A 12101-nucleotide genomic window follows, 5' to 3' on the forward strand; every position below is an offset into this window, starting at 1 on the left:
CCAGTTACATCAACGGTTTCTAAATACAAAGAAGTTAAATACCACACATGTCAGACAATGGACAGTGGATGTTTTTCGGAGTGCAAACATGAGGTTGGCTGAGTGGAGCTCAGTGGTTGAACCCCATGGGCTGGAAGGAGGGATATCTACTCTGCTTGGAGCTGCAGACCACCTGAGAGCAGTGCAAATACAATTCCTGTTTCAGCGCTGCTTCCCAAGCTCAACAAGGCTGTGGGGTATGCAGGCTGCTGAGTTACCGCAGACAGCGAGCCAGGCTAAGGCTGACATCACCTGAGCTGCTCTGCTGAGTATCCACAGAGGCTGCTGGTCAAACTCCGCTTGGCGAAGGAATGGCCGGAGCCAAGGGGAATCGCAGTCATCCTGCCTGAGGTCCTGCCTGCAGCCTTCCCTCTCCTCATCGCACAGAGGGACATAATGCATGCCCTGAGACTCTTGGCCATATGGGAATTATGACAGGAAAAGAAAGGGGTTTGAATGGTCAATAAAGTATCCCTGTGCTAAAACCATGGTACCTGCAGTTACCTTATTGTTCACATACTGGGAAATAAGTTAACAAGAAGGCAAAAAGTCATCAGAAATGAGAAAGAAATTTCAGGTTACACTCACCCAAGGAGAAGTGTCCTGTTCTGCTTCACGGTCCTGTTCTCAGCATATGAATTAGGTGTTTCACCACAAATAAGACAGACAGGGCTCTATTACAATAATGCCCATGTGTAAAGTAGATGAAACTCAGAATCAGTGTGTCTGCAGACATTTCTTTAGAGTTAAGTCAAATTCCGTGTTTGGGAGGAAGTATGATAAATGAATTGTGTGGCTGTCTCAGTAAAATCCAGCTACTCTTGTTATGTGAAGATAAACCTTTTAGAGAAACCGCTTTTTTTTTAAGAAAATAAGATTTAGTTGGAGAAGAGTCAGAAGTACCCATACTTGAAAATGAAATTTGTTAAACTACATGGGGCAGTGTCTCTTCAAAGTGCTTAATCACAGCTGGTGCTGTGTGTTGGAGGCACGACACCGGCTCATCCTACCTTTATTTTCTTTAAAATGTTTTGTTTTCCTGTGATAAAAAGATATATTTAAATTATTTCCTCAGGTCAACTAAGTGATGGAAAGATTGAATGGATGGAAGTATTACAGGCATTAAAATTGAAAAATGTGCTGTGGAGGGAGTTGGCAGGAAGGAAAAGATTAAATAAACTGAGAATCTGGCTAGACTCATTATTATACCTGTACTGTGCTACTCAAGTCAACTTTCCACCGGAGTTAATGATTACTGGTATGCGTCACTCTGAGAGTGCTGTAGGAGAAAGATTACTGAAGAGTCTATTTCTCAGTTCCCAGAACAGTTTTTCCACTGCCCTCTCAAATTAAAACATCTTGCAGAACATGTATGGCATTCTTCTCCATTCCACAAAACATGCAGATAATGTTTTCACTTAAGCTATTATTGTGTCAGGGTCCTGAGGGCACCACCAGGCCTGGCATTCCCTGCCCAGCCTCCCCCCACCTCTCCAGGGCCCAGGACCCCCTGTCGTCTCCCCTGGGATCCTCAGCCCCTGCCCCAGTAACACCACAGCAGGGCCAGTCTCCAGCTCCTAATGGCCCTGCCCGGCCATGGGCCCTGCCAAGCCTTGGCCCATCCCTCTCCCCAGGGAAGTGCCCAATGCCGGGGGCTGGGGCTGCCCCTGTGCCCCTGGCTGCCTGCTTCTGGCTGGGGGGGGTGGGCTGGGTCCTGGCTGCCAGGTCCTGCCTGGAAACCCCATAAGAAGCAGTCAGCCCAACACTGTGCCCTGACACCTTCCACAGCTACCCAGGACATTTCCCAAACAGCCATGGCCAAGATTCTATCCCCCAGAGTAGCCGGGCAGGCGGAAAATAATGTGTTAGTGCACAATAAGGAGATGTACAGGCTAGAACAGGAAAAGTGTGCAAAATTTGAAGTGTGACTGAGTAGAAGAAGCTTGGACTAAAACAATACAAGGGGAAGAAAAGGCTTTGAGTTATGACTTTAGAATGTCTTAAGTGCTTCAGTGCAAATTTAAGTTCCTAAAATTCCCTTTCAGCTATCTTCTATTATGGTAAAAAAAGGTCAGTAGCTAACTGGAGAAGCTGGTATTTCACCGTCTCCTAAGCACCTAAAGAAGAAAATACAACACTTTGTCTGGAAACGCCCAAAGCACCACAGAGGAGCATATCCCACACGTTCTCACAGTACGTCTGTTAAACATGACGATGACTGAACTTCAGAAGGCGGCCAATGGAGAAAGTGAACCACCTCTCAAGGCAGCAATTCAGAGGGTACATCACTTGTGCAGCTGGGTATCAGCCAAAACCTTCTTGGCAGCTGTAGGTGCACGTTGGATTTATGGTGGTTGTGGACCACTGCCTGTTTGTGCAGGAACCGTAATTGCCTATCTGCTCCAGCTGGACCTCTGGCTGTCCTCAACCTTCTGCGTCAAGTCATGCTGATGGGGAAAAGCTAAAATGCTCTTGGTCCTCTCCTAGTAAATTCATGCATGTTTTAGGAGAGTACTTTTGTCACCAAGCTATATGATACAAGGTGAGGAAGGGGGAACCAGGCATTAATGTGGGTTAAAGAATACCTGCTCTTGCCAAGTGAGGCTTGCAGCAAGTAATTAAACATTAATCAAGCTCTGGAAGAGCCAACAGGGAAAGAATGACTCTGTCTAGCTGACAAGGTGATACCTGCATCTTCACAGATTAGAAAACTTGGTTCTAGCTCTCTCTAGTTCCAGGGGCTGCTTGTGTATTTTATATTCAACAGACACTAGAAAAAGCGACCAAGTGTTTCACACACTCCATACACACCTCCCCTAATCAACTGATAAGAATCTCCATCATTTTCTCACCCAGTTAGCATTTACTTTGATAAAATAAACAGCTTCAGCGAGACATCCTTAGAAGGCAGGCTGTGGCCGTTAGGGCATTTTAAGAAGAGCATGGGGTATAAAACTTATTGGGCACAGAAGGGATGGCACTTGCACATCTCGCTTTCTAAGCGAGTGCTCCAACCATTCACATAATGTGCTCATCAAATTGTATTGCATATTGGCCTCTAGGCCTGACCCACAGAGGCTGTGACTGTCGCATTGCTAGTTTTAAATCTTCTCTTATTAGTGTTAAGGAAGGTTTACCACACTAAGCCTTGATATCCCCTCTGGCAATGCCTGGTTTAGCAATTAGTGCAGCCCAACAGGAGCAGATCTGCAGAAGGACAAGTCACTACTGAGGATATGACAACTACATTTTACAAGCGCTCAGGTTTTCCTTCAGAGTACCTCTAGCCTGATCCTATGGATTGAAGACCCATTAGCAGCTGGACCACACTGAGGTATCTTTAGGACACTAAAAACTGGAGCATCCAAATGACCACTTATTTTCTTAAATCTGATGTACACAACATGTGTGCCCCGTCAACACAACAACAGAATGTCATGGTTCAGGAAGGAAAGTTGGCATCGTGGCAAGTCCCTCAGCACGCATGTTGAGAGACAAGAGTTTTCCAGATCTTACTGCCTATGTACTTTGGAAAAAAAAATGGTGTCTCCCTGTCCGAACGGAACTCCTCAATGACGATGAGGTGTTGTAATGTGCGATGGTCATCTCCTCCGCTTTATTTTGGAAAAAAAAGCACTAATCAAAACCTTGCAGGGAAGAGGAATAAAGTTGAGAGGCTCTGATGTAGCCTGTAGCCATTGTACCGATTCCACCTGCACGGTGGGATGCGTATTTTCGCTGATCCCAACCTCTCCACCTAAGACACCTTCAGGAAAGCGTCCTACCGCCTTACCTTCTCGCTGGAACTCAGTGTCCTCTTGTTTTGGGCACACTTCTGAAAAACGCTGAGGACAAGGCCTCCCCCGCAGGCCCCCCACGTCCCCCTTCCCGCTGCGGGGGTCGGCAGGGTGCTGGCTCTTCCCGCCCCGCCCCGCGGCGGCTCCGGCTCCCCCCTCTCGCTGAGGGGTACGTTTAAACGCAAAAAGTGCCCCGCAGCAGCAGCGTCGGCCCTCAGCCCCCCTCCCCGCTCCGCCTCTCCCCCCGCGGCCTCGGGGAAGGGAAGGGGGGAGGCGAGGAGGAGGAGTGGGGGAGCTGCCTCCCTCCCTCTGCGGCACACACCAGTAACCGCCCGGGTCGGGGGCGGGGAGCGGCGAGCGGCGGCAGGCCCCGCCACCGCTCCGCGCCCGGCTACGGGGAACCGCGCTGCGCGGAGCGCCGGGAAGGACCCCCCCCCCCCAGCCCCGCCACGCCGCCGCAGAGCCACAGCCTGAGGTGAGCGGAGGGTTCCCCCGCGGGGCCGGGCAGCCGTTGGGGCGCGGGAGGGTGAGGGGAGGGAAGCGCTCGGCGGGGCCTCTCAGGAGAAGGCGGGAGGGGGGTCGCTCTCCGAAGCGGAGCCGGAGATTTTGGCTGGGAGATGGAGCCCGGCTTCGGGCCTCCCGCAGGCTCGGCCCTGCTCGGCCGGCTCCCGCAGCACCCCGCCCAGCGCCCCGCTGCCTGCCCGCCCGTCGGGCCCGGGCCTGGCTTACGGGCCCCACCGGGGTAAAGGCCGGTTTTCCCCGCTGGGAAGGGGTGTCCGGGGGAGCGGGCCTCCACCCGCCACCACCCTCGAGTGACGGCGGTGGCACCCCTGACCGAGAGGGCCCCGCGGGTGGATGCAGCCCTAACTTCTGGGTGGGCACAGCGCCGAGGATGGAGGACATCTGACAGGAGAGAAAAAAAAAAAATAAATAAAGGAAAAAAGTGATGGAAAAGGGCTGCTTCGGCCCGTACGTACTCTTTCTGCCTCCATTGAGATGCGTGGGTAGCTTGTGCCTCTCAGTTTCGTGATGCACCACGGCGGGGTTGCATTTGGTTAAAGCAGCTTTTGTTGGAGCAGCATGAAACTCTGTGTGGATATTCGGTGTATGCAGGGGTTTGGTTTAACTTGGCTGGTTTTAAGTCACATGGGTTGTTTTTTTTTCATTAAACCCGTGCATCTGCGAGTTAAAAGATCCGTATTGCACGTGTGCTTTTTCAGGCCCCTTCTGCCTGAGACACACAGATTGGCAGTTTACACCATTCCTGTGTTTTCCATGTAAAGAAATTTCTCCTATGTCAAACAGAGCATGTGTTAGGCTCGGATCTGTGGGAGATAGATTTAATTATGTACAACTTAATGGTTCTTTTGACTAGGAGGAATATCTAAATCTAAGTTTTCAAGGTCTTTTAAGGAATCCGAGGCATGAACATTTTGGACAGTAGTCAGTGTTTGAGCATTTTGTAAAAATATAGCCACTTATAAATGAAAGTGTATTTATACATTGTAAATTGAAGTGAGACTGCGGTATATTAGAAATAGCTCTAAAGGAGATTAGTGATGTATTTTCTTACTATTTAAGGAGTCAGAGCAGTGCAAGGTTCAGTGGTAAACCAGGCAGATCTATATTTGATATATATAAAAAGTGTTAAATAGATTTATTTGAAGGTAGCAGTTGCTGGAGACCCTGTGTGTAGAAAATGAGGTGGCAAAAATTTCTTCCTTGCAGGAGAAGACTGCAGTGTTACAAACACCACACAGTATCTTTCTAAATCAAGAAAATGTGGCAAGTGATGGAAGAATCTGGGGCGAGATGTAGTATTGCAGTAAAGTCTGGCCAGTAAGCTTAAGGGTAAAGGTCCAAAAAGCAAGTTGTAGTGCCAAGTATTTTGGAAGATTGCCTGCCAGGGTGGCTCGAGCCAACAGGCAGGAGGGCTCACTGTCCTTTGTTGTTGTTTTTAACTTCTCTGTTCAACCTTCCAACATACTGAAATTAGTTTTCTAGATCAGTGAAACTTTGTGCTGGGCCTCGATACATCCTTGGAAGGTTGATTTTCAACCTTTTTACAGAAGTGGGAAGGCAGAAGGGTGTAACTTTTCCGTATGTGGATAAAGTAAGAGAGAAGTCCTCGTCTCTCTTATGGGAATTTTTCCAGCTTTCCCTTTATGCAGGGGTAGGTGTGGGTGTGAAGAATGGGAGAGGCTGGTAAGAGTTGAACTCTGGGTTGCTGAAGTGAGAGATCTGAGACTGAGCTGGGTCTCTCTGACACTGAGTGGGGTAGCGTTTTGGTAGCCAGGGGCTGGAGGAAATGCTTGGGTCTGTGTGTCCTGCAGTTGTGGTTTCGGGGTGCATGCTGTGTTCTCTGAGTGAGAGGGAAGACAGCTCTGCTGTGGCTGTTCAGTACCTGACCCCCGTTCTCCTTGTCAGAGGTCCATCTTTTTGGAGTGTCTGCTAATACGAAGGGAATTAAATGAAGCCAAGTTTGTAGGAAGATCCATTGTGGTTTTTTACATAATTTCATATATAAAGGAAAAGCAGACAAGCTTTTTGGCACAACAGCCAGCATAAAAACCTACATAAAACTGAGAGCTTGTAGTTTGTGAGGGAAACACCGTGCATGTAACAAGGTTATTGATATTTGCATGAAAGTAGACGTATATTGTGATTAGTGGTAGACATATTGCCACTTCTGTTGGAAAAGGCAATGTTAAAAATGCAGGTAAGACGTGAAGTTCATTGCAAGTTCCTAGGAGTGAATGGAGGAAAATATTGAGGGGGAGCCTGAGGGGTGTGAAGAAACTGCAAGTGGACAGAGAAGGTCTCACAAGATGGTTAGGAGTCTACAGCATGGTATCTACAAGAAGAGGTTGAGGGGTCTGGGCTTGTTTAGTGTGGTGAGGAGAAGGCAAAGGGGCACTCGAGTAGTGGCCTACAGTTACTTGGAGAATAGTCACAAAAATGTCAGAATCAATTTTTGCTTGGTAATAGCAGATACTTGGTGAAATACTAGGAAAAATGTTGTCACCAGGAGGAGAGCACAGCCACACAGCAGGCTGGCCAGAGAGATCATGGGCTGTTCATCTTAGAGCCAAGCAAAAGCCACAGGTGATGTCAGCTAATGTTGGCGAAAGCTCTGCATTGGGCAGAAAGTTGGGCTAGGTGGTAACCAGAGGTCCCCTGTGAACAACATTTCTGTGAGTCTGTGATGGATGATGTAGAGGAACCTATGGAATGGGGTGTGTGATCAAGTGTATGTTGTTCTTTGAGAGGTATGTATCTAGGAATGACCAGGAAGATGAGAAACTGAAGCGTGTGTAGAAGGGACCAAAAAGCCAGGCAGGTATAAACATGGAACATGGCGGTAAGGCATACGCAGCGTAGGGGACTGAAATATTAAGAAATGGTAACAGAAAGAACAGATTTTTGGAGATGAGTCATAAGGATGAGCGAGGGGATAGGATAATTTTATGTGACGGAGGGGAAGGATGCGCGTGCCTGGGGACAGAGTTTGAAGCAACTGAGCAGGAGCAGGGAAATGGGAAACACCGAGCTGGGGAGTACTGGGAATTGCGGTGAGGCAGGGAGGTAGGCACCAGTTGTTGGTTGCCTTGGAGAAAAGTATTTGGGTGTGAATGGTGGAGTAGGCGATGGACACAGGCTGTGAGGTAGAGTGCAGCCAGGCGAAGTGCAAGGTCCTGCACCTGGGTCATGGCAATCCCAGGCACAAACACAGGCTGGGTGGGGAATGGATTGAGAGCAGCCCTGAGGAGAAGGACTTGGGAGTGCTGGTGGATGAGAAGCTTAACATGAGCAGGCAATGCACCCTTGCGGCCCAGAAGGCCAACCGCATCCTGGGCTGCATCAAGAGAAGCATGGCCAGCAGGTCAAGGGAGGTGATTCTCCCCCTCTACTCTGCCCTGGTGAGACCCCACCTGGAGTACTGTGTCCAGTACTGGAGCCCCCAACACAAGAAGGACATGGACCAATTGGAGAAGGTCCAGAGGAGGGCCATGAAGATGATAAAAGGGCTGGAGCACCTCTCTTATGAGGACAGGCTGAGAGAGTTGGGGCTGTTCAGCCTGGAGAAGAGGAGGCTCCGGGGAGACCTGATAGCGGTCTTCCAGTACCTCAAGGGGCCCTACAAGAAAGATGGGGAGAGGCTGTTTAGTAGGGCCTGTTGCGATAGGACAAGGAGTAATGGTTTCAAAATAGAGGGGGGTAGATTTAGATTGGATATTAGGAAAAAAAAATTTACACTGAGGGTGGTAGAACACTGGAACAGGTTGCCCAGAGAGGTGGTGGATGCCCCATCCCTGGAGACGTTCAAGGCCAGGCTGGATGAGGCTCTGAGCAACCTGATCTGGTTGGGGATGTCCCTGCTCCTTGCAGAGGGGGGTTGGACTAGATGACCTTTGAAGGTCCCTTCCAACCCGAACCATTCTGTGATTCTATGATTCTAGGTGCTTCACAGGGATGACGTGTTTGGGGTTGGTAAAGGCGGAGGTTGCAGGGTTGTGTGGCTGTAAGAGGTGGTTTGGTGTGCGGCGACAGCGGGCGGAGGTGTATGGGTGTGATGAGAGAGGAGAGCGTCCGAAAGCAGCGTGCGAAGGGTGTATGACTGTGTTTGGGTGAGGGAGGAGTGTGAGAGGGCCTGGCCGTCGGCCGGGGTGCTGGGGACGGTATGGAGGTGCCGTGCGCTGACGGGTGTCGCCCCATCTGGGAGGTGAGGAGGCGGGAAGGGCAGGAGGAGCGAGAGAGCGGGCATGGCTGTGCCGGGAGGGTACGGAGGTACTGGGGGACGAGGGTACCGGGGCAGGGAAGCGGGCGGGGTTTGTGCCGGGGCGGGCCGCTCGGTGTGGCGGAGGGGAGCGGCGGGGCCGGAGCGGGCGGGCCTCACTCCCGCCTCTCTCGCGCGCAGGCCACCGTTGCCATAGCAACGCGGAGGACGCGGGTGCCCGACGGACGGAGCCCGGACATGGTGAGCGCCGGGCAGGGCGGGCGGCGGGGCGGGGCGGGTGCGGGCCGGCCCGGTCTGAGCCGTATCTCTCTCCCGCAGCCCTTCACCGAGCGCGCCTACTACCCGCCGGCGGCGGGGGGAGCCGGGGCCGGCGCGGGGCCGACGCCGTTTCCTGCCTTCCAGTTCCGCGGCCGCCATGAGGGCCCGGACTGGCGGCGGCTGAGCGCCGTGGACGTGGGCCGGGTGTCGCGGGAAGGGGACGTGGCGGTCCTGCAGGAGCACCTGGAGCACGTCACCTTCTGCAGCGCCGAGCGGGAGCGCTGCCCCCACTGCCAGGGCCCCGCCGACCCGCTGCTGCTCAAGCTGCTGCGCCTGGCCCAGCTGTGCACCGAGTACCTGCTGCACTCCCAGGAGTACCTCAGCGCCCAGCTCAGCAGCCTGGAGGAGGCCCTGCGGACGACCCAGGCCCAGCGCGACCAGCTGGGGAAGGAGGTGGCCAACCGCTCGCAGGAGATCAAGGGGCTGAAGGAGGAGTGCCGCCGGAGGAAGAAGATGATCAGCACCCAGCAGATGATGCTGGAGGCCCGAGCCAGCTACCACCAGGTGAGAGGAGAGGTCATGGCGGTATGGTCACCCACTCCTTGCCAGCTTTGAGCCTGCTGGGGACAGGCAGCAGAGCAGTCTTGCTCTGTTAGGGTGCAGTTGCTTGCAGGGTGAGAGGCTGGAGCTGCAGGGACCAACCGGTGACCCTGCAAAAAGGGAGTGCATTGCTTGCAGGTGCTTCACTTCCCATCTGTGTTTCACAGACGTTTGGCTGTTGTCACAGACAGTTGGGAGAGTGCTACATAATCTTTAACAAATCCTCTTTTTACTAATGAGTGCTCTTTGTTCTTGGATTTGCTTTTGATGTGCTTGAGGTGTCCAGTACACACACATACAAAACCTGCGATAAATGTGGTACTGCTTTCTGTTGCTGTCTCCCCTTGCCTATCAGCTACACAGTTTGAAAACACACAGGGCAAGTACATTGGAACTGGTGCTAAGCAGTAACCTGCCTATCTGCAAGTTGTCACTTCCCTGCAGTTGCATCTTCCAGGCACAGTTTTTACTTGTGTATGTGACTCAGAGGTGACTCAGGCATAATGGTAAAGAGCCCCAGTGAAGTAGCTCATCCCTAACTCCACAACAATCTGTTCCTTAAAGGTCTTCCCTAAGAGCCTTAGTGCGTTACTGTTCTGACTGAATGTGTCATGGCACTATGTTTTTTTTGGGAGGGGTTTTTGTGTTCTCAGTGTAATAGTTTGATTTAAATAGTAAATAGTTTGATTGCGGCTTCAGCAGTTTTCAACAGGTTTCAGGAATGCAGACTGCAGCTTCAAATGTAGTCTGAAGTCTAGAGAGTACACTGGACACAGACTTGACCTGATTTCATGTGGGCTCTTTGTGTCTGTGTATTTGAAGCTATAGTTTTCTTCTTTTTTTTTTTTTTTTTTTTTAATTCTTCGGTTACTAGCAGCCCTGATTGTTGAAATTCACCTTAATCATGGAATAGTTGCAGTGCAGAACTAATACAAGTTTTCCTATCGTATGTACAATCTTATCTCAAAGTATAATACCAATTTCAGCAGTGATGGCAAAGTTTAATTTTTTAAATTAAAAGCTAAGTTGGCTCAAGTGTTTCTGTAAGGGAAACGGTACCTTATGCCCCAAGAGCTATATTTGTGGTAGACTTCATGGGAACCTTGTCTCAGTGTGTTCATTTGGGCGTTAGTCTTAAGGATAAGCTGTTGTTGTGATATCATTTTAAGAAGACTTTTTGCAACTTACAGAGCAGTTTGTCTGTCCTGTGTTGCAAAAGAAAACTGATTGCATGCATCATTTTATATGTAAACTTAAATAATTCTCATACTGTGATTGCCAGCTAAATATTTCAAAGTTTTGCTGGAATATTTGTAGAATACAACTGTCTCAGTGGAAGCTGAAGAACTTGGTAGTGAACTTGGCTTGTCACTAATCTATTCAGTCACTAATTCTATCAGCATTTGCGATAAAGCAGAGATGGAAAGCTATTTCCTATTTTTAATATAATTTCATATAAAGTGAATGTCTACCCTCCCCTCTCTTTTCCTTTCTGTCAGTGGATTACTGTCTCTAGAGGTTATTTAGGTTCACATGGGAAAGGTGAGTTCAGGGAGTGACGTTAAACAGTTCCTACAGTGTCTTTGGGATTCTTAGTGTGAATGCCAGAGCTAAACTCTTCCTAGGGTTTGTAAATGCAAGACATCAGTGTGATCAGTAAATGATAATTATATGTTGTTTGTGTCTGCCATGATCTTAGCTGATCTGTAGTGCCAGATAATACAAGGTTTGCTGGAGTTCCTCAGAGGATAGTTTAGATTTCATTCCCGCAGAGTCTTGACTGTTTTGCAGACAAGCCTGTAAATAGTTACTTGCCTTTTTTGGTGGAGGCATGCCTTATGTCTAATGTAACCATTCTTTGGTGAATTAATTTAATGCCTTCAATCCACCACCAATGGGTGGCTCAATCATGAGGCACTACTATAAAATGGTACTGATACCTACAAGTCATAAAATTGGAACTCATTGGTCAATACCTTAAACTAATGTTGCTGGGGCAGGGGAAGCACAGTCCATCCCACTACTGTCAGTATGGTGCCAGTGCCATCAAGAGGTGCCCGGAACCTGGGGAAGGATTGCAGGTAAGTAGGAGAGGATTACATAACCCCCCTTTTTAAAAAGGGAAACAAGGAAGACCTGGGGACTATAGGCCAGTCAGTCTCATCTCTGTGCCTGGCAAGGTCATGGGGCAGATTCTCCATGCTAAGGCACATGGAAAATAACGGTTGATTGGTGACAGCCAACACGGCTTCACTAAGGGCGGATAGTGCCTGACCAATTTGGTGGCCTTCTATGATGAGGTTACAGCATCTGTGGACAAGGGACAAGCAACTGATTTCATCTGTCTGGACTTGTGCAAAGCATTTGACACTGTCCTGCACGACACTCTTGTCTCTAAACTGGAGAGACGTGGGTTTGACAGGCAGACCACTTGGTGGATAAGGAGTTGGCTGGATGGCCCACTCCAAGAGTTGTCGTCAATGGCTCAATGCCCAAGTGGAGACCGGTCATGAGTGGCTTTCCTCAGGGGTCCGTGTTGGGCCCAGCCCTGTTTAACATCTTAGTTGGTGGGGACGTGGACAGTGGGTTAGAGTGCACCCTCAGCAAGTTCACAGACAACACCAAGTTGTGTGGTGCGGTCGACACTCTGGAGGGAAGGGATGTCATCC

The 12101-nt window shown here is 50.0% G+C and overlaps 1 protein-coding gene across 4 annotated transcripts in view; it reads left to right on the forward strand.

The window, feature by feature from the left end:
- The first annotated feature begins 8792 nt into the window (after nt 1-8792).
- DZIP1 (DAZ interacting zinc finger protein 1) overlaps nt 8793-12101 on the forward strand; it is a 43396-nt gene continuing 40087 nt past the window's right edge. For all 4 annotated transcript variants that reach the window (XM_086741398.1, XM_086741405.1, XM_086741415.1 and 1 more), the window contains exons 1-2: nt 8793-8814; nt 8893-9396. In XM_086741398.1, coding sequence (XP_086597524.1) covers nt 8812-8814; nt 8893-9396 — 507 coding nt within the window. In that variant the 5' untranslated portion in view covers nt 8793-8811. The remainder of the gene's footprint in view (nt 8815-8892; nt 9397-12101) is intronic.

Source organism: Chlamydotis macqueenii, chromosome 1 (assembly GCF_036417535.1).
Source record: "Chlamydotis macqueenii isolate bChlMac1 chromosome 1, bChlMac1.mat, whole genome shotgun sequence".
Lineage (NCBI taxonomy): Eukaryota > Metazoa > Chordata > Aves > Otidiformes > Otididae > Chlamydotis > Chlamydotis macqueenii.